The 22,903-nt window shown below is 51.7% G+C and overlaps 1 protein-coding gene across 1 annotated transcript; it reads right to left on the bottom strand.

The window, feature by feature from the left end:
* Positions 1–2,221: 2,221 nt before the first annotated feature.
* On the bottom strand, positions 2,222–20,273 carry PRODH2 (proline dehydrogenase 2; the record flags this gene model as incomplete). The annotated part of the gene is made up of 9 exons (XM_084224275.1): positions 2,222–2,391; positions 5,563–5,639; positions 8,606–8,716; positions 11,507–11,673; positions 13,236–13,388; positions 15,258–15,338; positions 15,438–15,518; positions 17,241–17,361; positions 20,155–20,273. Coding segments are annotated over 9 exons (1,080 nt in total), but the record flags the coding sequence as incomplete, so codon positions are not given.
* Between the last annotated feature and the right edge of the window lie 2,630 nt (positions 20,274–22,903).

The following is a 22,903-nucleotide window of genomic DNA, read 5'->3' as shown; positions in this document are numbered from 1 at the left end:
ATTCAAATTTTCCCTCTTAAAAATCCACTTTTTTTCACCCCAAATCGCCTTTTTTCTCTTTAAAAATCCTCATTTTCCACCCAAAATTTTTGGACTTTTACCCTAAAATTCCCCTTTTTCCCCCAAAAAATTCCCATCTTTTTCACCCTAAATCAGTTTTTTTCCCAAAAATTCCAAATTTTCCCTCAAAATCAGCCACAGGGAGGGGAAAAGGGGGTGGGGAGGGATTTATTGGGGTAAAAAATTAAAAATTCTTGAGAAATTTTGGGTAAAATTTCGAATTTTGGGGGGATTTTTTTTCAGAATTTTGGGAAAACTTTGGGAATTTTAAGGAGAATTTTGGGGAATTTGGGGTTCCCATCCCAATTTTTCAAGTTTTATTGATTTTTTTTTTAATTTTGGGATGGAAATTTTGAGGTTTTTGGGTTTTTTCTTTAATTAAAAAAAAAAAAACAAAACCAAAAGGGGCGGAGCCTGCACTTAAGCCCCACCCACTTCCATATTTGGGCATTTTTTGAGTCTTTTTAAGGGAATTTTTAGGATTTTTTTGGGGTCATTTTAGGATGAAAATTTGAAATTTTTTTCTGGAATTTTTCAGAATTTTCAGGAATTTTTGGGAATCCGGCCCTAGGGGGCGGAGCTTCCACCAAAGCCCCGCCCATAGCCCCTCCCACACCCATATTTGGGCATATTTTGGTGGGTTTATTGCCATTTTAAATATTTTCTTTTATTTTTGGGGTTGAAATTCTGCAATTTGAGGGAAATTTTGGGGAAAATTTGGGAAATTTTAAGAATTTGTGTAAAGGGGCGGAGCCTCCATAAAGCCCCGCCCACAGCCCCTCCCATTTCGGGTTTTTCAGTCAATTTCGGGTGTTTTTAATGGGATTTTTTTATTTCTGGTGTAGAAATTCCAGGATTTTTGGGAAATTTTGGGGTTCACGCCCAGGGGCGGAGCCTGCCCCAAAGCCCCGCCCACAGCCCCACCCACTCCAGGTTTTTAGGTCAATTTCAGGCATTTTTAATGGGATTTTTTTTATTTTTGGTGTAGAAATTCCAGGATTTTTGGGAAATTTTGGGGTTCACGCCCAGGGGCGGAGCCTGCCCCACATCCCCTCCCACTTTGATTTTTTAGGTCAATTTCGGGTATTTTTAATGAGATTTTTTTTATTTCTGGTGTAGAAATTCCAGGTTTTTTTGGAAATTTTGGGGTTCACGCCCAGGGGCGGAGCCTGCGCCAAAGCTCCGCCCTCAACCCCTCCCACTTTGATTTTTTAGGTAAATTTTGGGTGTTTTTAATGAGATGTTTTTAATTTCTGGTGTAGAAATCCCAGGATTTTTGAGAAATTTGGGGGGTTCACGCCCAGGGGCAGAGCCTGTGCTGAAGCCCCGCCCACAGCCCCTCCCACTTTGATTTTTTAAGTCAATTTCGGGTGTTTTTAATGAGATTTTTTTATTTCTGGGGTAGAAATTCCAGGATTTTTGGGAAATTTGAGGGATCACGCCCAGGGGCGGAGCCTGTGCCAAAGCCCCGCCCACAGCCCCTCCCACTCCAGGTTTTTCAGTACACTTTGGGTGTTTTTAATGGATTTTTTTTTATTTTTGGGGTAGAAATTCCACGATTTTTGGCGGGAAAAGTTGGGGCTCACGCCCAGGGGCGGAGCCTATGCTGAAGCCACGCCCACAGCCCCTCCCACTCCACGTTTTTATGCCAATTTCGTGTGTTTTTAATGAGATTTTTTTATTTCTTGTGTAGAAATTCCAGGATTTTTGGCGGGAAATTTTGGGGTTCACGCCCAGGGGCGGAGCCTGTGCTGAAGCCCCGCCCACAGCCCCTCCCACTTTGATTTTTTAGGTCAATTTTGGGTGTTTTTAATGGGAATTTTTTATTTCTGGTATAGAAATTCCAGGATTTTTGGCGGGAAATTTTGGGGTTCACGCCCAAGGGCGGAGCCTGCGCTGAAGCTCCGCCCACAGCCCCTCCCACTCCAATTTTTTAGGTCAATTTTGGCTGTTTTTAATTGGATTTTTTTATTTTTGTTGTAGAAATTCCAGGATTTTTGGCGGGAAATTTTGGTGGTTCACGCCCAGGGGCGGAGCCTGTGCCAGAGCCACGCCCACAGCCCCTTCCATTTCGGGTTTTTCAGTCAATTTTGGGTGTTTTTAATGGGAATTTTTTATTTCTGGTGTAGAAATTCCAGGATTTTGGGTGAAATTTGGTGGTTCACGCCCAGGGGCGGAGCCTGCGCCGAAGCTCCACCCACATCAGCTGCCGCTCCCGCCTGGCCCCGCCCAGCGCCCCGCGGTTCTCGGCCGCTCGCCGCGCCAGGTACGGGATCGTCACCTCGGGGGGACCCAGCGCCACCGACTTGTACACCGGGAACCCCCCGGAACCTGCCGGAAACACCGCGGCCACCCGGGGTCACTCGGGGTCAGGGGTCACTCGGGGTCAGGGGTCACTCGGGGGTCACTCAGGGGTCATTTGGGGTCACTCAGGGTCAGTTTGGGGTGGTTTGAGGTCATTTAAGGGGATTTTGGGGGGTTTGGGGGGGACTTTTGGGGATTTGGGGGAACACAGGGTCAGTGGTCACTCAGGGGTCACTCAGGGGTCACTCAGGGTCACTCAGGGGTCACTCAGGGGTCATTTGGGGTCACTCAGGGGTCACTCAGGGTCAGTTTGGGGTCATCAAAGAGGATTTGAGGGGGTTTTTTCAGATTTTTTAGGGACTTTTGGGGATTTGGGGTCCCCTGTGGTCACTCAGGATCACTCAGTGGTCACTCAGGGTCACTCAGGGGTCACTCGGGGTCAGGGGTCACTCAGGGGTCATTTGGGGTCACTCAGGGGTCATTTGGGGTCACTCAGGGTCAGTTTGGGGTGGTTTGAGGTCACTTAAGGGGATTTTGGGGGGGTTTTGGGGGGACTTTTTGGGATTTGGGGTCCCCTGTGGTCACTCAATGGTCACTTGTGGTCACTTGGGGTCATTTGGGGTCACTCAGGGGTCACTCAGGGGTCACTCGGGGTCAGTTTGGGGTCATCAAAAGGGATTTGGGGGGATTTTTTCAGATTTTTTAGGGATTTTGGGGGATTTGGTGTGCCCTGTGGTCACTCAGGGTCACTCAGGGGTCAGTGGTCACTCAATGGTCACTCAGGGGTCACTCAGGGGTCACTCAGGGTCAGTTTGGGGTGGTTTGAGGTAATTTAAGGGGAGTTTTGGGTGGATTTGGGGGGACTTTTTGGGATTTGGGGTCCTCTGTGGTCACTCAAGGTCACTCAATGGTCACTCGTGGTCACTCAATGGTCACTTGTGGTCACTCAGTGGTCATTTGGGGTCACTCAGGGGTCACTCAGGGTCAGTTTGGGGTCATCAAAGGGGATTTGGGGGGATTTTTCCAGATTTTTGGGGGATTTGGGGTGCCCTGTGGTCACTCAGGGTCACTTGTGGTCACTCAGTGGTCACTTGGGGTCATTTGGGGTCACTCGGGGTCAGAGGTCACTCAGGGGTCACTCAGGGGTCACTCAGGGTCAGTTTGGGGTGCTTTGGGGTCATTTAAGGGGATTTTGGGGGGGTTTTGGGGGGACTTTTTGGGATTTGGGGTCCCCTGTGGTCACTCAGGGTCACTCAGTGGTCACTCAGGGGTCACTCAGGGGTCACTCAATGGTCACTCAGGGGTCACTCAGGGTCAGTTTGGGGTGGTTTGAGGTCATTTAAGGGGAGTTTTGGGTGGATTTGGGGGGATTTTTTGGGATTTGGGGTCCCCTGTAGTCACTCAAGGTCACTCAATGGTCACTCAGTAGTCACTTGTGGTCACTCAGGGGTCATTTTGGGCCACTCAGGGGTCAGTGGTCACTCAGTGGTCACTCAGGGGTCACTCAGGGGTCATTTGGGGTCACTCAGGGGTCACTCAGGGTCAGTTTGGGGTGGTTTGAGGTCATTTAAGGGGATTTTGGGGGGGTTTTCGGGGGATTTTGGGGATTTGGGGGAACACAGGGTCAGTGGTCACTCAGGGGTCACTCAGGGGTCACTCAGTGGTCACTCAGGGGTCATTTGGGGTCACTCAGGGTCAGGGGTCACTCAGGGGTCACTCAGGGTCAGTTTGGGGTCATCAAAGGGGGATTGGGGGGATTTTTTGCAGATTTTTAGGGGATTTGGGGTCCCTCGTGGTCACTCAGGGTCACTCAGGGTCACTCGGGGTCAGGGGTCACTCAGGGGTCACTCAGGGGTCACTCAGGGGTCACTCAGGGGTCACTCAGGGGTTACTCAGGGTCAGTTTGGGGTGGTTTGGGGTCATTTAAGGGGATTTTGGGGGGGTTTTGGGGGGACTTTTTGGGATTTGGGGTCCCCTGTGGTCACTCAGGGTCACTCAATGGTCACTCGTGGTCACTCAATGGTCACTTGTGGTCACTCAGGGGTCATTTGGGGTCACTCAGGGGTCACTCAGGGTCAGTTTGGGGTCATCAAAGGGGATTTGGGGGGATTTTTTCAGATTTTTGGGGGATTTGGGGTGCCCTGTGGTCACTCAGGGTCACTTGTGGTCACTCAGTGGTCACTTGGGGTCATTTGGGGTCACTCGGGGTCAGAGGTCACTCAGGGGTCACTCAGGGGTCACTCAGGGTCAGTTTGGGGTGCTTTGGGGTCATTTAAGGGGATTTTGGGGGGGGGTTGGGGGGTCTTTTTGGGATTTGGGGTCCCCTGTGGTCACTCAAGGTCACTCATTGGTCACTTGTGGTCACTCAGGGGTCATTTGGGGTCACTCATTGGTCACTCAGGGGTCATTTGGGGTCACTCAGTGGTCACTCATTGGTTACTCATTGGTCACTCATTGGTCACTCAGGGGTCACTCATTGGTCACTGAGTGGTCACTCAGGGGTCACTCAGTGGTCACTCAGGGTCACTCATTGGTCACTCAGAGGTCACTCAGTGGTCACTCAGGGGTCACTCAGTGGTCACTCACTGGTCAGTGGTCACTCAGTGGTCACTCATTGGTCACTCAGTGGTCACTCATTGGTCACTCAGTGGTCACTCAGTGGTCACTCAGAGGTCACTCAGTGGTCACTGGTCACTGGTCACTCAGTGGTCACTCAGTGGTCACTCATGGTCACTCAGTGGTCACTCAGTGGTCACTCATGGTCACTCATTGGTCACTCAGGGTCACTCAGTGGTCACTCAGTGGTCACTCATGGTCACTCATTGGTCACTCAGTGGTCACTCAGGGGTCACTCAGTGGTCACTCATGGTCACTCATTGGTCACTCAGTGGTCAGTGGTCACTCAGTGGTCACTCAGGATCACTCATTGGTCACTCAGTGGTCACTCACTGGTCACTCAGTGGTCAGTGGTCACTCATTGGTCACTCAGTGGTCACTCATGGTCACTCAGTGGTCACTCAGTGGTCACTCAGTGGTCACTCATTGGTCACTCAGGGGTCAGTGGTCACTCATTGGTCACTCAGGGTCACTCAGTGGTCACTCATGGTCACTCAGGGGTCACTCAGGGTCACTCAGGGGTCAGTGGTCACTCATGGTCACTCAGTGGTCAGTGGTCAGTGGTCACTCATGGTCACTCACCCAGGGCCAGGCTCAGGTGCTCTCCCATCCCCTGCAGTTGCCCGAAGCAAACGGAGCCGGGAGGGACCTGGGACAGCCTGGGGGGGATTTGGGGTCAAACCCGGCGATTTTGGGGTTTGCAATAAAATCACCCCAAAATCAGCCCAAAATCAGCCCCAAAATCAGCCCCAAATTTACACAAAAATCACCAAAAAATCCCCAAAAATTTACAAAAAAATTCACGAAAAACTCACAAAAAATTCACAACAAAATCACCAAAAAAATTGGAAATAAATTTTTTAAAAATCACCAAAAAAAAAAAAAAAGTTCAAGAAAAATTCCCATAAATCAACCAAAAATCAACCAAAAATCAACCAAAAAAAATCCCCGAAGTGATTTAAAAATAAAAGAAAAAAAATCGGCGAAATTTACATAAAAATCCCAAAAAATTTCACAAAAAATGAATGAAAAACCTCACAAAAATGAATCAAAAATTCTCAAAAAATGAATGAAAAATTCACATAAATTCATGAAAAAATCACCAAAAAATCTCAAAAATTCACCAAAAATTCACCAAAAATTCACCAAAAAAAATCAGAAAAAAATCAGAAAAAAATCGTAAAAAAATCAAAAAAAACCCAGAAAAAATCAGAAAAAATCAGAAAAAATCCAGAAAAAATCCCATTACAATCCCCCATCGAAATCCTCCCCCAAAAGCCCCAAAATCTCCGTTTTTAGCCCCGTTCTCACCCCGAGATGGCAGCCAGGACCGAGCCCTCGTTGTGCGTGCGTGGCCACCATGAGGCGGTCAAAAAAAAAAGACCCAAAAATCACCAAAAAATTAGAAAAAATCCCCAACAACCTCACAAAAAATGAATGAAAAATTCACAAAAAATGAATGAAAAATTCACCAAAAATCTCAAAAATTCACAAAAAATTCACCAAAAATTCACAAAAAAATCAGAAAAAAATCAGAAAAAAATCGGAAAAAATCAGAAAAAAATCGGAAAAAAATCAGAAAAAAACCAGAAAAAAATCAGAAAAAATCCAGAAAAAATCCATTAAAATTCACCATAGAAATCCTCCCCCAAAGCCCCAAAATCCTGAATTTTGTCCCCGTTCTCACCCCGTGATGGCAGCCAGGACCGAGCCCTCGTTGTGCGTGGCCACCATGAGGCGGTCAAAAAAAAAGACCCAAAAATCACCAAAAAATTAGAAAAAATCCCAAAAATCTCACAAAAAATGAATGAAAAATTCACAAAAAATGAATGAAAAATTCACCAAAAATCTCAAAAATTAACCAAAAATTCACCAAAAATTCACAAAAAAAATCAGAAAAAAATCAAGAAAAAATCAGAAAAAAATCGGAAAAAATCAGAAAAAATCCAGAAAAAAATCAGAAAAAATCCCATAAAAATTCCCCATCGAAATCCCCCCCAAAAGCCCCAAAATCTCCGTTTTTAGCCCCGTTCTCACCCCGAGATGGCAGCCAGGACCGAGCCCTCGTTGTGCGTGCGTGGCCACCATGAGGCGGTCAAAAAAAATGACCCAAAAATCACCCAAAAATCACCAAAAAAATCCAAAAAAATCACCCAAAACCTCCCCCAAAATCCTCAAATATCCCTAAAAATTCACATAAAAATCACAAAAAAAATCACTACAAAATCACCAAAAAATCAGAAAAAATTCACAAAAAATCACTTTAAAAATCACAAAAAACCCACAAAATATCACCATAAACCTGCAAAAGTGATTTGAAAATTAAAGATAAAGTCACCAAAAATTTTTTAAAAATTTCTCAAAAAAATTACAAAAAATTCAAGAAAAGTTCACAAAAATCACCAAAAACATCAGAAAAAAACCAGAAAAAAATCAGAAAAAATCCCAAAAAAATCCCATAAAAATTCCCCATAATCCCCCATTGAAATCCTCCCCCAAAGCCCCAAAATCCTGAATTTTGTCCCCGTTCTCACCCCGAGATTGCAGCCAGGACTGAGCCCTCGTTGTGAATGGCCACCATGAGGTGGTCAAAAAAAATGACCCAAAAATCACCAAAAAATTAGAAAAAATCCCCAAAATCTCACAAAAAATGAATGAAAATTTCACAAAAAATGAATGAAAAATTCACATAAATTCATGAAAAATTCACCAAAAAATCTCAAAAATTCACCAAAAATTCACAAAAAAATCAGAAAAAAATCAGAAAAAAAATCGTAAAAAAATCAGAAAAAACCCAGAAAAAATCAGAAAAAATCAGAAAAAATCCAGAAAAAATCCCATTAAAATTCCCTATAGAAATCCTCCCCCAAAGCCCCAAAATCCTGAATTTTGTCCCCGTTCTCACCCCGAGATGGCAGCCAGGACCGAGCCCTCGTTGTGCGTGGCCACCATGAGGTGGTCAAAAAAAATGACCCAAAAATCACCAAAAAATAAGAAAAAATCCCAAAAATCTCACAAAAAATGAATGAAAAATTCACAAAAAATGAATGAAAAATTCACCAAAAATCTCAAAAATTCACCAAAAATTCACCAAAAATTCACAAAAAAAATCAGAAAAAAATCAGAAAAAAATCAGAAAAAAATCGGAAAAAATCAGAAAAAATCAGAAAAAATCAGAAAAAATCAGAAAAAATCCCATAAAAATTCCCCATCGAAATCCCCCCCAAAAGCCCCAAAATCTCCGTTTTTAGCCCCGTTCTCACCCCGAGATGGCAGCCAGGACCGAGCCCTCGTTGTGCGTGGCCACCATGAGGCGGTCAAAAAAAAAAGACCCAAAAATCACCAAAAAATAAGAAAAAATCCCAAAATTTCACAAAAAAATAATGAAAAACCTCACTAAAACAGGAATGAAAAATTCACAAAAAATTTCCAAAAATTCACCAAAAAATCACAAAAAAATCAGAAAAAAATTTAGAAAAAAATCAGAAAAAAATCAGAAAAAAATCGGAAAAAATCAGAAAAAATCAGAAAAAATCCAGAAAAAATCAGAAAAAATCCCATAAAAATTCCCCATAGAAATCCCCCCCAAAAGCCCCAAAATCTCCGTTTTTAGCCCCGTTCTCACCCCGAGATGGCAGCCAGGACCGAGCCCTCGTTGTGCGTGGCCACCATCAGCGCCAGGCGCGGGTGGGGCCGGGCCAGCGCGGCCAGGAGCAGCCGCAGGCAGCGCTCGTAGCTGGGGACACAAAATCGGGGGAAATGAACCCAAAATGGAGCCAGAATCAACAGAAATTCAGGCAAAAATTCAGCCTCAAAATCGGCAGAAATTCACCCAGAAATTCAGCTGAAATCAGGGGAAATGAACCCAAAATTCACTCAAAAATCAGCAGAAATTCAGGCAAAAATTCAGCCCAAAATCAGCAGAAATTCACCCAGAAATTCACCTGAAATCAGGGGAAATGAACCCAAAATTCACTCCAAAATCAGCAGAAATTCAGGCAAAAATTCAGGCCAAAATCAGCAGAAATTCACCCAGAAATTCACCTGAAATCAGGGGAAATGAACCCAAAATGGAGCCAGAATCAACAGAAATTCAGGCAAAAATTCAGCCCAAAATCTGCAGAAATTCACCCAAAAATTCACTTGAAATCAGGGGAAATGAAGCCAAAATTCACTCAAAAATCAGCAGAAATTCACCCAAAAATTCACCCAAAAATTCACCCAAAAATTCAGCCAAAAATCAGCAGAAATTCACCCAAAAATTCAGCCCAAAATCTGCAGAAATTCACCCAGAAATTCACCTGAAATCAGGGGAAATGAACCCAAAATGGAGCCAGAATCAACAGAAATTCAAGCAAAAATTCACCTCAAAATCGGCAGAAATTCACCCAGAAATTCACCTGAAATCAGGGGAAATGAAGCCAAAATTCACTCAAAAATCAGCAGAAATTCACCCAAAAATTCAGCCCAAAATCAGCAGAAATTCACCCAAAAATTCACCTGAAATCAGGGGAAATGGACCCAAAATGGACCCAGAATCAGCAGAAATTCAGGCAAAAATTCAGCCCAAAATCTGCAGAAATTCACCCAGAAATGAACCCAAAAATAGAGGAAATTCACCCAAAATTCACCCAAAAATCACCCAAAATTCACTCCAAAATCTGCAGAAATTCACCCAGAAATTCACCTGAAGTCAGAGGAAATTAACCCAAAATTCACTCAAAAATCAGCAGAAATTCAGGCAAAAATTCAGCCCAAAATCTGCAGAAATTCACCCAGAAATTCACCTGAAATCTGGGGAAATGGACCCAAAATGGAGCCAGAATCAACAGAAATTCAGGCAAAAATTCACCCAAAATTCACTCCAAAAAGAGCAGAAATTCACCCAGAAATTCACCTGAAGTCAGAGGAAATTCAGCCAAAAATTTACCCAAAATCATCAGAAATTCACCTGAAATCAGGGGAAATGGACCCAAAATGGAGCCAGAATCAACAGAAATTCAGGCAAAAATTCACCTCAAAATCTGCACAAATTCACCTGAAGTCAGAGGAAATTAACCCAAAATTCACTCAAAAATCTGCAGAAATTCACCCAGAAATTCACCTGAAATCAGGGGAAATGAACCCAAAATGAACCCAGAATCAACAGAAATTCAGGCAAAAATTCAGCCCAAAATCTGCAGAAATTCACCCAAAAATTCACTTGAAATCAGGGGAAATGAAGCCAAAATTCACTCCAAAATCAGCAGAAATTCATCCAAAAATTCACCTGAAATCAGGGGAAATTCGGCCAAAAAACAGCAGAAAATCACACAGAAATGAACCCAAAATCAGAGGAAATTCACCCAAAAATCAGCCCAAATTCAGCAGAAATTCATCCAAAAATCAGCCCAAAATCAGCAGAAATTCATCCAAAAATCAGCCCAAAATCAGCAGAAATTCACCCAAAAATCTGTAGAAATTCACAGAGAAATGAACCCAAAATCAGAGGAAATTCAGCCCAAAATCAGCCTGAAATCAGAGAAAATTCAGCCAAAAATTCACCCCAAATTCAGCAGAAATTCACACAGAAATCAGCAGAAATTCAGCCCAAAATTCACCAGAAATCAGGGGAAATTAACCCAAAATGAACCCAAAAGTCCTCAGAAATTCACCCAAAATTTAGCTGGAATTCACCCAAAATTCACCTGAAATCAGAGGAAATAAACCTAAAATTCAGTCAAAAATCAGCAAAAATTCACCCAAAATTTAGCTGGAATTCACCCAAAAACCACCTGAAATTAACCCCAAATTAACACAAAATCAACCCAAATTTCACAAAAAATTAACATAAAATTAGCATTAAATTAATGCAAAATTAACCCAGAATTAATGTGAAATTAACCCGGAATTAATGCAAAATTAACCCAAAATTTACCCCAAATTAACCCAAATTTCACCCCAAAAATAATCTAAAATTCACCAAAAATTAACATAAAATTAGCATAAAATTAATGCAAAATTAACCCAGAATTAATGTGAAATTAACCCGGAATTAATGCAAAATTAACCCAAAATTTACCCGAAATAAACCCAAAATTCACCAGAAAATTAATCCAAAATTCAACAAAAATTAACCTTAAAATAACATAAAATTAACATAAAATTAATGGAAAATTAACCCAGAATAAACGTGAAATTAACTCAGAATTAATGCAAAATTAACCCAAAATTTACCCCAAATTAACCCAAAATTAACACAAAATTAATCCAAAATTCACCAAAAATTAACCTTAAATTCAACTTTAATTACCCAGAATCAACAAGAAATTAATTCAAAATTAACACAGAATTAACTCCAAATTAATGCAAAATTCACCCAAAATAATTCCAAATTTAACCCAAAATTAACCCAATATTAATGCAGAATTTACCCCAACTTAACCCAAAATTTGACCCAAAATCACCACGAAATTCCCCCAAAATTTGACCCAAAATGACCCAAATTTCACCCCAAAACTGCCTCAGTTTCCCACCCCTCCCCCACCTGGCCGAGGTCTCCTCAGGTGTGTCCCAGGTGGGGGAGGGGCAGCCCCGGGCCTGGGCCCGCCCCTGCTCCTGGGCCAGGTAAGCCCCGCGCACCAACTTCACCCCGCAGCTGAGGCCGGCCCCGCCCACCTGCGCCAGGTGAGCGCCCAGGTGAGCCTCGGTGTCCTGGGGGAGGGGCACAGGTGAGTTCGGGTGTGCCCAGGGGTGCCCAGCTACCCCAGAGGTGTGCCCAGGTGTGCCCAGGTACCCCACAGGTGTGCCCAGGTACCCCCCAGGTGAGCCCAGGTGAGCTCAGGTGTGCCCAGGTACCCCCCAGGTGTGCCCAGGTGTGCTCAGGTGAGCCCAGGTGAGCTCAGGTGTGCCCAGGTGAGCCCAGGTGTGCCCAGGTGTGCCCAGGTGAGCCTCAGTGTCCTGGGGGAGGGGCACAGGTGAGCTCGGGTGTGCCCAGGTGTGCCCAGGTGTGCCCAGGTACCCCCCAGGTGTGCCCAGGTGAGTGCCCAGGTGAGCCTCGGTGTCCTGGGGGAGGGGCACAGGTGAGATCAGGTGTGCCCAGGTACCCCCCAGGTGTGCCCAGGTGTGCCCAGGTGAGCCTCGGTGTCCTGGGGGAGGGCACAGGTGAGCTCAGGTGTGCCCAGGTAACCCCCAGGTGTGCCCAGGTGTGCCCAGGTGAGCCTCGGTGTCCTGGGGGAGGGCACAGGTGAGCTCAGGTACCCCCCAGGTGTGCCCAGGTACCCCCAGGTGTGCCCAGGTGTGCTCAGGTACCCCCCAGGTGAGAACTCAGGTGAGCCTCGGTGTCCTGGGGGAGGGCACAGGTGAGCTCAGGTGTGCCCAGGTACCCCCCAGGTGTGCCCAGGTATCCCCTAGGTGTGCCCAGGTGCCCCCCAGGTGTGCCCAGGTGTGCCCAAGTATCCCCAGGTGTGCCCAGGTGTGCCCAGGTGAGCCTCGGTGTCCTGGGGGAGGAGCACAGGTGAGCTCAGGTACCCCCCAGGTGTGCCCAGGTACCCCCCAGGTGTGCCCAGGTAACCCCAGGTGTGTCCCAGGTGAGCCTCGGTGTCCTGGGGGAGGGCACAGGTGAGCTCAGGTACCCCCCAGGTGTGCCCAGGTGTGCCCAGGTAATCCCCAGGTGTGCCCAGGTGCCCCCCAGATGAGCCCAGGTACCCCAAAATGTGGCTCAGGTGTGCCCAGGTGAGCCTCGGTGTCCTGGGAGAGGGGACAGGTGTGCCCAGGTGTGCCCAGGTACCCCTCAGGTGTGCCCAGGTACTCCCAGCTGCCCCCAGGTGTTTCACCAGGTGTGCCCAGGTACCAAAAATGTTTCTCAGGTACCACCCAGGTGTGTCCCAGGTGTGCCCAGATGTGTCCCAACCCTTCCTAGGTACCCCCAGGTGTGCCCAGGTGCCCCCAGGTGTGCCCAGGTGTGTCCCAGCCCTTCCCAGGTGTGCTCCAGGTGTGCCCAGGTGTGCCCCAGGTGTGCCCAGGTGTGTCCCAGCCCTTCCCAGGTACCCCCAGGTGTGCCCAGGTGTTCTCCAACCCTTCCCAGGTACCCCCAGGTGTGCCCAGGTGTTCTCCAACCCTTCCCAGGTGCCCCCAGGTGTGCCCAGGTGTGCCCCAGGTGTGCCCAGGTGTGTCCCAACCCTTCCCAGGTATGCCCCAGGTGTGCCCAGGTGTGTCCAGGTGTGTCCCAACCCTTCCCAGGTGCCCCCCAGGTGTGCCCAGGTGTGCCCTCTCACCCTCAGGTAGGCCTGCCAGGTGTGCCAGATGCGGGGGCGTGGCCCCGCCCGGTTGTGCCTCCACATCAGCCCGCAGGTGAGGCAGGTGAGGGCGGGGTTCAGGTGAGACATCTCAGCGTCCACCAGCACCTGCACGTCCCGCGACACTGCGGCCTGGGGGGGGCACAGGTGAGCTCAGGTGAGCCCAGGTGTGCCCAGGTGAGCTCAGGTGTGCCCAGGTGAGCTCAGGTGTGCCCCAGGTGTGGCCTAGGTGTGGCCCAGGTGTGGCCAGGTGTGCCCCAGGTGTGCCCAGGTGTATCCCAGGTGTGCTCCAGGTGAGCCCAGGTGAGCCCAGGTGTGCCCCAGATGAGCCCAGGTGTGCCCAGGTGTGTTTCAGGTGTGCCCAGGTGTGTTTCACGTGTCCAGGTGTGTCTCAAATGTGTCTCAGGTATCCCCATGAGTGCTCCAGGTGAGCCCAGGTGTGCTCAGGTGTGGCTCAGGTGTGCCCAGGTGTGCCCCGGTGAGCTCAGGTGCGCCCAGGTACCCCAAAAAGAGGCTCAGGAACCTCCCAGGTGTATCCCAGGTGTGCCCAGGTGTGCCCAGGTGTGCCCCAGGTGTGCCCAGGTGTATCCCAGGTGTGCCCAGGTGAGCCCAGGTGTGGCCCAGGTGTGCCCAGGTGTGCCCCAGGTGTGGCCAGGTGTATCTCAGGTGTGTTTTGGGTGTCCAGGTGCGTCTCAAATGTGTCTCAGGTATGCTCATGAGTGCCCCAGGTGTGCCCAGGTGAGTTCAGGTGTGGCCAGGTGTGCTCAGGTGTGGCCCAGGTATCCCAAAATGAGGCTCAGGAACCTCCTAGGTGTGCCCAGGTGTGCCCCAGATGTGCCCAGGTGTGTCCCAGGTGTGCCCAGGTATCTCAGGTGTGTCTCATGTGTGCCCAGGTGAGCCCAGGTGTGCCCAGGTGAGCCCAGGTGAGCTCAGGTGTGCCCCAGGTGTGCCCAGGTGAGCCCAGGTGAGCCCAGGTGAGCCCAGGTGAGCCCAGGTGAGCCCAGGTGTGTCCCAGGTGAGCCCAGGTGTGCCCAGGTGAGCCCAGGTGTGTCCCAGGTGAGCCCAGGTGTGTTTCAGGTGAGCCCAGGTGTGTCTCAGGTGTGCCCAGGTGTGCCCCAGGTGAGCCCAGGTGTGCCCAAGTGTGCCCCAGGTGTGCCCAGGTGTATCTCAGGTGTGTTTTGGGTGTCCAGGTGCGTCTCAAATGTGTCTCAGGTATGCTCATGAGTGCCCCAGGTGTGCCCAGGTGAGTTCAGGTGTGTCTCAGGTGTGCTCAGGTGTGGCCCAGGTATCCCAAAATGAGGCTCAGGAACCTCCTAGGTGTGCCCAGGTGTGCCCCAGATGTGCTCCAGGTGTGTCCCAGGTGTGCCCAGGTGTATCCCAGGTGTACCCCAGGCGAGCCCAGGTGTGTCCCAGGTGTGCTCAGGTGTGCCCCAGGTGTGGCCAGGTGAGCGCCAGGTGAGCTCAGGTGTGCTCAGGTGAGCCCAGGTGTGCCCAGGTTACCTCAGGTGTGTCCCAATTGAGTTCAGGTGTGCCCAGGTGTGTCCAAGTGTGCCCAGGTGTGACCCAGGTGTGCCCAGGTGAGCTCAGGTGAGCCCAGGTGTATCCCAGGTGTGCCCAGGTGTGCTCAGGTGTATCTCAGGTGTGCTCCAGGTGTGTCTCAGGTGTGCCCAGGTGTGTGCCAGGTGTGCCCAGCTGTGCCCAGGTGTATCTCACGTGTGCCCAGGTGTGCCCAGGTGTGCCCAGGTATCTTAGGTGTATCTCAGGTGTGTCTCAGGTGTGCCCAGGTGTGCCCAGGTGTGCCCAGGTGTATCTCAGGTGTATCTCAGGTGTACCCAGGTGTACCCAGCTGTGCCCAGGTGTATCTCAGGTGTATCTCAGCTGTGCCCAGGTGTGCCCAGCTGTGCCCAGGTGTGCCCAGCTGTGCCCGAGCCGCCTTTGCCCCCCAGGTGAGCGCGGGTCGCTCACCTGAGCCCCCTCCCTGCCCCGCCCCTCCCCCCTCACCTGTGCCACCTGCTCCAGCCTCCCCAGGCCCCGCCCCAGGTGCTCGTTCTCGGCCGGGCTGAGCCAGGTGAGCTCCGGCACCTGCAAGGAGGGGGCGTGGCCCAGGTAAAGGGGCGTGGTCAACGCAAAAGGGGCGTGGTACAGGGAAAAAAGGGGCGTGGTCAATCAGGGAGGGGTTACCTGGCCGCCCAACATGGCCGCCACCTCTTCTGGGTTAAGCCCCGCCCCTTCTGGCTGGGCCAATCGGAGCGAGATTTTCTCCTAGGGGGCGTGGCCAGAGAGGGGGCTCGGCAGAGAGGCCTCGCCTGCCCCACTGAGGCCTCACCTGCCCCATAGATCCCAATCCTGCCCCATAGATCCCATTCCTGCCCCACACAGGCCTCACCTGCCCCACAGATCCCAATCCTGCCCCACAGATCCCGATCCTGCCCCACAGAGGCCTCACCGGCCCCATAGATCCCAATCCTGCCCCACAGATCCCAAACCTGCCCCACAGATCCCAATCCTGCCCCACAGATCCCAATCCTACCCCACAGAGGCCTCACCGGCCCCATAGATCCCAATCCTGCCCCACAGATCCCAATCCTGCCCCACAGATCCCAATCCTGCCCCACAGACCCCAGTCCCGCCCTACAGACCCCACAGACCCCAATCCCGCCCCACAGATCCCCCATTGACCCCACAGCCCCCAATCCTGCCCCACAGATCCCAATCCGGCCCCACAGACCCCAATCCCGCCCCACAGCCCCCATCCCGCCCCACAGCTCCCGCCCCACAGACTCCAATCCTGCCCCACAGACCCCACAGCCCCCATCCCGCCCCACAGACCCCCATCCTGCCTCACAGCCCCCAATCCCGCCCCACAGCCCCCATCCCGCCCCACAGCTCCTGCCCCACAGACCCCCATCCTGCCCCATTGACCCCACAGACCCCAATCCCGCCCCACAGACCCCAGTCCCGCCCCCCATCCCGCCCCACAGTTCCCGCCCCACAGCCGCCCATCCTGCCCCACAGCTCCCGCCCCACAGCTCCCAATCCTGCCCCACAGACCCCAATCCCACCCCACAGCTCCCGCCCCACAGCCCCCAATCCCACCCCACAGACCCCAATCCTGCCCCACAGCTCCCCCCTGCCCCATTGACCCCATAGGCCCCAATCCCGCCCCACAGACCCAATCCCGCCCCACAGACCCCACAGACCCCAATCCTGCCCCACAGCTCCAATCCTGCCCCATTGACCCCACAGACCCCAATCCCACCCCACAGCCCCCCATCCCGCCCCACAGACCCCAATCCCACCCCACAGACCCCATCCCGCCCCACAGCTCCTGCCCCACAGATCCCGCCCCACAGACCCCAATCCCACCCCACAGACCCCAATCCCGCCCCACAGACCCCAATCCCGCCCCACAGATCCCAATCCCACCCCACAGACCCCACAGACCCCACAGAGGCCTCACCTGCCCCACAGATCCCATTCCTGCCCTACAGATCCCGATCCTGCCCCACAGACCCCAATCCCGCCCCACAGACCCCAATCCCGCCCCACAGACCCCAATCCCACCCCCCAGCCCCCCATCCCGCCCCACGGCTCCCACCCCACAGACCCCAATCCCGCCCCACAGACCCCACAGCCCCCAATCCCACCCCACAGCCCCCAATCCCACCCCACAGACCCCAATCCCACCCCACAGACCCCAATCCCACCCCACAGACCCCACAGACCCCAATCCCGCCCCACAGACCCCACAGACCCCAATCCCGCCCCACAGACCCCACAGACCCCAATCCCACCCCACAGCCCCCATCCCGCCCCACAGACCCTGCCCCATAGATCCCGCCCCACAGACCCCAATCGCACCCCACAGACCCCACAGACCCCAATCCTGCCCCACAGACCCCAATCCCGCCCCACAGACCCCAATCCCACCCCACAGATCCCCCATCCCGCCCCACATCCCGCCCCCCGTCCCGCCCCACTCACGCAGAGCCGCTGGCTCAGCAGCGCCGTCACCTTCAGCTGCAGGGCGGGCTCGGGGCCCGAGGCGGCCGCCAGCCCCACACACTCCAGGGCTGCCCCACAGTTCTGCTCAAACCAGGCCTCGCTGCCCCACAGTGACCCCAAAACCCGTCAGTGACCCACAAGTGACCCCACAGGGACCCCAAACCCGTCAGTGACCCACAAGTGACCCCAAAACCCCATCAGTGACCCACAAGTGACCCCAAAGGGACCCCAAACCCCATCAGTGACCCACAAGTGACCCCAAAGGGACCCCAAACCCATCAGTGACCCACAAGTGACCCCAAACCCCATCAGTGACCCACAAGTGACCCTAAAACCCCATCAGTGACCCACAAGTGACCCCAAAGGGACCCCAAACCCCATCAGTGACCCACAAGTGACCCCAAAGGGACCCCAAACCCGTCAGTGACCCACAAGTGACCCCAAACCCCATCAGTGACCCACAAGTGACCCCACAGTGACCCCAAACCCCATCAGTGACCCACAAGTGACCCCAAAGTGACCCCAAAACCCCATCAGTGACCCACAAGTGACTCCCAAACCCCATCAGTGACCCACAAGTGACCCCAGGACACCATTAGTGACCCTAAAACCCCATAAATGACCCCCATATCCCATAACTGACCCCAAAACCCCACAAGTGACCCCACAACTGCCCCATAAGTGACCCCAGGACACCATTAGTGACCCCCATATCCCATAAGTGACCCCAAAACCCCATAAGTGACCCCAAAACCCCACAAGTGACCCCAGAACTGCCCCATAAGTGACCCCAGGACACCATTAGTGACCCTAAAACCCCATAAATGACCCCCATATCCCATAACTGACCCCAAAACCCCACAAGTGACCCCACAACTGCCCCATAAGAGATCCCAGGACACCATTTGAGGCCCTAAAACCCCATAAGTGACCCCAGGACACCATTAGTGACCCCACAACTGCCCCATAAGTGACCCCAAAACCCCATAAGTGACCCCGCAACTGCCCCATAAGTGACCCCAGGACACCATTAGTGACCCTAAAACCCCATAAGTGACCCCAGAACATCATTAGTGACCCCACAACTGCCCCATAAGTGACCCCAAAACCCCATAAGTGACCCCCATATCCCATAAGTGACCCCAAAACCCCATAAGTGAACCCCCAACTGCCCCATAAGTGACCCCAGGACACCATTAGTGACCCCCATATCCCATAAGTGACCCCAAACCCCCACAAGTCGCCCCCCAACTGCCCCATAAGTGAACCCAGACACCTTAAGTGACCCCCATATCTCATAACTGACCCCAAAACCCCATAAGTGACCCCACAACTGCCCCATAAGTGAACCCACACACCCTAAGTGACCCCCATATCCCATAAGTGACCCCAAAACCCCATAAGTGACCCCAAAACTGCCCCATAAGTGACCCCACAACTGCCCCATAAGTGAACCCACACACCCTAAGTGACCCCCATATCCCATAAGTGACCCCAAAACCCCATAAGTGACCCCAAAACTGCCCCATAAGTGACTCCAGGACACCATTAGTGACCCCCATATCCCATAACTGACCCCAAACCCCCACAAATGACCCCACAACTGCCCCATAAGTGACTCCAGACACCTTAAGTGACCCCCATATCCCATAAGTGACCCCACAACTGCCCCATAAGTGAACCCAGACACCTTAAGTGACCCCCATATCCCATAAGTGACCCTAAAACCCCATAAGTGACCCCACAACTGCCCCATAAGTGACTCCAGACACCATAAGTGACCCCCATATCCCATAACTGACCCCAAAACCCCACAAGTGACCCCCCAACTGCCCCATAAGTGACCCCAGGAAACCATTAGTGACCCTAAAACCCCATAAGTCACCCCAGGACATCATTAGTGACCCCAAAACTGCCCCATAAGTGACCCCAAAACCCCATAAGTGACCCCCCCCAACTGCCCCATAAGTGACCCCAGGACACCATTAGTGACCCCCATATCCCATAAGTGACCCCAAAACCCCATAAGTGACCCCAAAACCCCACAAGTGACCCCCATATTTCATAACTGACCCCAAAACCCCACAAGTGACCCCAAAACTGCCCCATAAGTGACCCCAGGACAACATAAGTGACCCTAAAACCCCATAAGTGACCCCCCAACTGCCCCATAAGTGACCCCAGGACACCATTAGTGACCCTAAAACCCCATAAGTGACCCCACAACTGCCCCATAAGTGACCCCAGGACACCATTAGTGACCCTAAAACCCCATAAGTGACCCCAAAACTGCCCCATAAGTGAACCCAGGACACCATAAGTGACCTCCATAATCCATAACCGACCACAAAACCCCATAAGTTACCCCACAATAGCCCCATAAGTGACCCCAGGACACCATTAGTGACCCTAAAACCCCATAAGTGACCCCCATATCCCATAACTGACCCCAAAACCCCACAAGTCACCCCACAACTGCCCCATAAGTGACCCCAGGACACCATAAGTGACCTCCATATTCCATAACCGACCACAAAACCCCACAAGTGACCCCACAACTGCCCCATAAGTGACACCAGAACACCATAAGTGACCCTAAAACCCCATAAGTGACCCCCATATCCCATAACTGACCCCAAAACCCCACAAGTGACCCCACAACTGCCCCATAAGTGACCCCAGGACACCATAAGTGACCCCAAAACCCCATAAGTGACCCCAAGACACCATTAGTGACCCCAAAACTGCCCCATAAGTGACCCCAGGACACCATAAGTGACCCCAAAACCCCATAAGTGACCCCAGGACACCATAAGTGACCCCAAAACTGCCCCATAAGTGACCCCAGGACACCATTAGTGACCCTAAAACCCCATAAGTGACCCCAACTCACCCCTCGCCGTCGGGTCCCTCACCCTCGATGGGCAGGGCCAGCAATGGCCGCAGGCCACGAGCCCGGAGCCGCTGGCCCAGCTCCTGCACGGCCGCCGGGCTCCGGCCGACCGCGAAGTGTCCCCAGAGGGACACGGAGAGAAGGGCCCGCCATAAACGGGCACCGAGAACCCGGCGGGACGCCCGCAGGAACTGTGGGGAATGGCGGGAGGTTGGGGCGGGAGGGGGAGAAAATGGAGGGGGGAGTGAGGGGGGGAAAAAGGGAGGAAAAGTGTGAGGGGAGAAAATGGAGGGGAGAGTGAGAGGGGAAAGGGTGGGAAAGAGTGAGGGGAGAAAATAGAGGGGGAGTGTGAGGGGAAAAAATGGAGGGAGAGCGTGAGGGAGAAAAAAGGGTGGGAAAATGTGAGGGGAGGAAATGGATGGAAAGTGTGAGGGGAGGAAATGGAGGGAAAGTGTGAGGGGAGGAAATGGAGGGAAAGTGTGAGGGGAGAAAATGGAGGGAAGAGTGAAATGAGGAAAGGGCGGGAAAGCGTGAGGGGAGAAAATGGTGGGGGAGTATGAGGGGGGAAATGGAGGGGAAAGTGTGAGGGGAGGAAATGGTGGGAAAGTGTGAGGGGAGGAAATGGAGGGGGAGCATGAGGAGAGGAAAAAGGGTGGGAAAATGTGAGGGGAGAAAATGGAGGGGGAGTGGTGGTGGGGGGGGAAGGGCAGGAAAATGTGAGGGTAGGAAATGGAGGGAAAGTGCGAGGGGAGAAAATGGAGGGGGAGCGTGAGGGGAGAAAATAGAGGGGGACTGTGAGGGGAGGAAATGGTGGGGGAGTATGAGGGAGAAAAAAGGGTGGGAAAGTGTGAGGGGAGAAAATGGAGGGAAAGTGTGAGGGGAGAAAATGGAAGGGAGAGTGTGAGGGGAGGAAATGGAGGGAGAGTGAAGGGGGGAAAGGGCGGGAAAGTGTGAGGGGAGAAAATGGAGGGGGAGCATGAGGGAGAAAAAAGGGTGGGAAAGTGTGAGGGGAGAAAATGGAGGGAAAGTGTGAGGGGAGGAAATGGTGGGGGAGTATGAGGGAGAAAAAAGGGTGGGAAAATGTGAGGGGAGGAAATGGAGGGAAAATGTGAGGGGAGAAAATGGAGGGGAGAGTGAGGGGAGAAAATGGAGGGGAAAGTGTGAGGGGAGGAAATGGAGGGGAGCGTGAGGGGGGGAAATGGAGGGGAGAGTGAGGGAGAAAAAAGGGAGGGAAAGCGTGAGGGGAGGGAAAGGGCGGGAAAATGTGAGGGGAGAAAATGGAGGGAGAGCGGTGGGGGGGGAAGGGTGGGAAAATGTGAGGGGAGAAAATGGAGGAGAAAGTGTGAGGGGAGGGAAAGAGCGGGAAAGTGTGAGGGGGGAAATGGAGGGGGAGTGTGAGGGGGGGAAAAAGGGTGGGAAAGTGTGAGGGGAGAAAATGGAGGGGGAGCATGAGGGAGAAAAAAGGGTGAGAAAATGTGAGGGGAGGAAATGGTGGGAAAGTGTGAGGGGAGAAAATGGAGGGGGAGCGTGAGGGGAGGGAAAGAGCGGGAAAGCGTGAGGGGAGAAAATGGATGGAAAGTGTGAGGGGAGAAAATGGAGGGGAGAGTGAGGGGAGGAAATGGAGGGAAAGTGTGAGGGGAGGAAATGGAGGGGGAGCGTGAGGGGAGAAAATAGAGGGGGACTGTGAGGGGAGGAAATGGTGGGGGAGTATGAGGGAGAAAAAAGGGTGGGAAAGTGTGAGGGGAGAAAATGGAGGGGGAGCATGAAGGGGGGAAAGGATGGGAAAATGTGAGGTGAGAAAATGGAGGGGAGCGTGAGGGGAGGGAAAGGGCGGGAAAGTGTGAGGGGAGAAAATGGAGGGAAAGTGTGAGGGGGGAAAGAGCAGGAAAAGTGTGAGGGGAGAAAATGGTGGTAAAGTGTGAGGGGAGGGAATGGTGGGAAAGTGTGAGGGGAAAAAATGGAGGGGAGAGTGAGGGGAGAAAATGGAGGGAGAGTGGTGGGGGGGGGAAAGGGCAGGAAAGTGTGAGGGGAGGAAATGGAGGGGGAGCGTGAGGGGAGGAAATGGAGGGGAGAGTGAGGGGAGAAAATGGAGGGGAGAGTGAGGGAGGGAAAGGGCGGGAAAATGTGAGGGGAGAAAATGGAGGGAAAGTGTGAGGGGAGAAAATGGAGGGGAGCGTGAGGGGGGAAATGGAGGGAAAGTGTGAGGGGGGAAATGGAGGGGAGAGTGAGGAGGGGGAAAGGGCGGGAAAGTGTGAGGGGAGAAAATGGAGGGAAAGTGTGAGAGGAAGGAAATGGGGGGAAACTGAGGAAAGAAAATGGTGGGGGAACATGAGGGGAACAAAGAACGGGAAAGTGTGAGGGGAGAAAATGGCAGGAAAATGGTGAGGGGAGGAAATGGCAGAAAACTGTGAGGGGAGAAAATGGTGGGGAAGCGTGAAGGAAGAAAATGATGGGAAATGGTGAGGGGACAGGAAGAAAGGAAGCCCTGAAGGGACAAAAAGGCTTAATCCCTAAGGGAAGAAAATGAGGGGAGCCATGAGGGAACAGGATGAAGGGAATGCCCCACTTTTCCCCCACAGCAGCTTCAGAGGGACACAGCCCAGGACCCGCCATGACTGTGAGGAGCGGGGGTGAGTTTTGGGGTTCCCTTATGGGGTTTAGGAGCAGGTTATGGGGCAGAAATTTGGCGTAGATTTGGAGATTTAGGGGTGGCTCAGAGGACTAGGAGGTCATTTGTGGAATTTGGGGG

The sequence above is a fragment of the Fringilla coelebs genome (genome assembly GCF_963513975.1).
Source record: "Fringilla coelebs genome assembly, chromosome: 35".
In the NCBI taxonomy this organism is placed as follows: Eukaryota; Metazoa; Chordata; class Aves; order Passeriformes; family Fringillidae; genus Fringilla; species Fringilla coelebs.
Note: the sequence above shows the minus strand (reverse complement) of the source record. Positions and strands in the feature narration are given on the sequence as shown.